Source organism: Nanorana parkeri, unplaced genomic scaffold, assembly GCF_000935625.1.
Source record: "Nanorana parkeri isolate BGI_ZX_2015 unplaced genomic scaffold, ASM93562v1 scaffold665, whole genome shotgun sequence".
Lineage (NCBI taxonomy): Eukaryota > Metazoa > Chordata > Amphibia > Anura > Dicroglossidae > Nanorana > Nanorana parkeri.
Genome location: NW_017306933.1, coordinates 9,695 through 10,889, shown reverse-complemented (window position 1 = coordinate 10,889; position 1,195 = coordinate 9,695). Strand labels below are relative to the sequence as shown.

The 1,195-nt window shown below is 48.6% G+C and overlaps 1 protein-coding gene across 1 annotated transcript in view; it reads left to right on the top strand.

The window, feature by feature from the left end:
• Nucleotides 1-416: 416 nt before the first annotated feature.
• The window catches only part of LOC108792634 (DNA-directed RNA polymerases I, II, and III subunit RPABC5-like), a 4,815-nt gene continuing 4,036 nt past the window's right edge, over nucleotides 417-1,195 (top strand). Inside the window, exon 1 of the mRNA XM_018563450.1 lies at nucleotides 417-525. Coding sequence (XP_018418952.1) covers nucleotides 431-525 — 95 coding nt within the window. The 5' untranslated portion in view covers nucleotides 417-430. The remainder of the gene's footprint in view (nucleotides 526-1,195) is intronic.

Below are 1,195 nucleotides of genomic sequence, written 5' to 3'. Positions count from 1 at the left end.
ACCCCCCCCCCCCGCAGGACCCCCCCCCCCCCCCGCCTCTCCGATCCTCCAGCGCTGACTGGAGGGATGGACAGAGGAGGGGGCGGACATAGCTGGCTCTGCCTCTTGATTGAAAGCTGGCTCTGCCTATCAACCAGCGAGGAGGATCTCAGCACTATTATCAGGATCTGTCCTGCCTGGGGCGCTCTGGGGAGCAGTTAGTATATGTCCTCCAGTGATCATGAAGAGAACAAAAAAACAACAAAAAAAAGGTTACCCCTAGTTCTGTTTTAAATACATTTTTGACTTTAATATATCTTTTTATAGAGGACTTTTTCTGTCCCCTGGGTTTTTCCGTTTCTAATTCGTTATTAAAATGAAACCGACCGGTACTTGGAATAAACTCTTTTTTTTATTTCCATTGTCTCCAGGCTGTAGTCTATAGAAGACAATGATTATCCCTGTCAGATGTTTTACATGTGGGAAAGTTGTTGGAAACAAATGGGAAGCATACTTGGGCCTTCTTCAGGCTGAATACACAGAAGGGTAAGACGTCACTTAATACTATACCTGGCTGACTTTACAGGACTCAGTAAACTGGTGGTATCCCTAGTCACGGATTACCAGGCTGGAAAATATGCAGTTCAGTGATAAGGAATTGAATGAAGCATTGTTTTGATGCAGTTACAGTCACAATTGGCAAACGTGCCAAATCTGCATTGTGAAATAAACCAAGACACACATTTCCTCTCTCATACCATCCATAATGTTAAAACAGAACTCTCTTTTACTTCTGTCAGTTTGTTTATGCTGTTTTATTCCTGGGGGGGGGAGGGTTCCCCTCACTTCCTGTTCAAAGTGACAGCATAGTCTCCAGATTTAACCTCACTGTTTTGGTGACTGGTACCCTCTTGTACAGGGAGTGAGGAAAAAGGTCTTTAACTGCCTCCGGGCCGGGCGTAGTAAAAAAAAGGCCGGCCAGGAGCTCTCTAGATCTGAGCGGGCGTCTTTAGACGTCCGCTCAGACATGCCCCCTTGCGCGCCCCGCCGGGAAAATGGGCGCAATTTAAAAACGGGCAGCGATGCCCGTTAATATACATGCGATCCGCCGGCTGTAAAGCGACGATCGGTGCGGCCCCCCCTCCCTCTGCTGTCCCCCCCGCCATTGTCCCGCTGATCCCGGGCTGACACAGGGGATCAGAGAGAGCTCGGTACA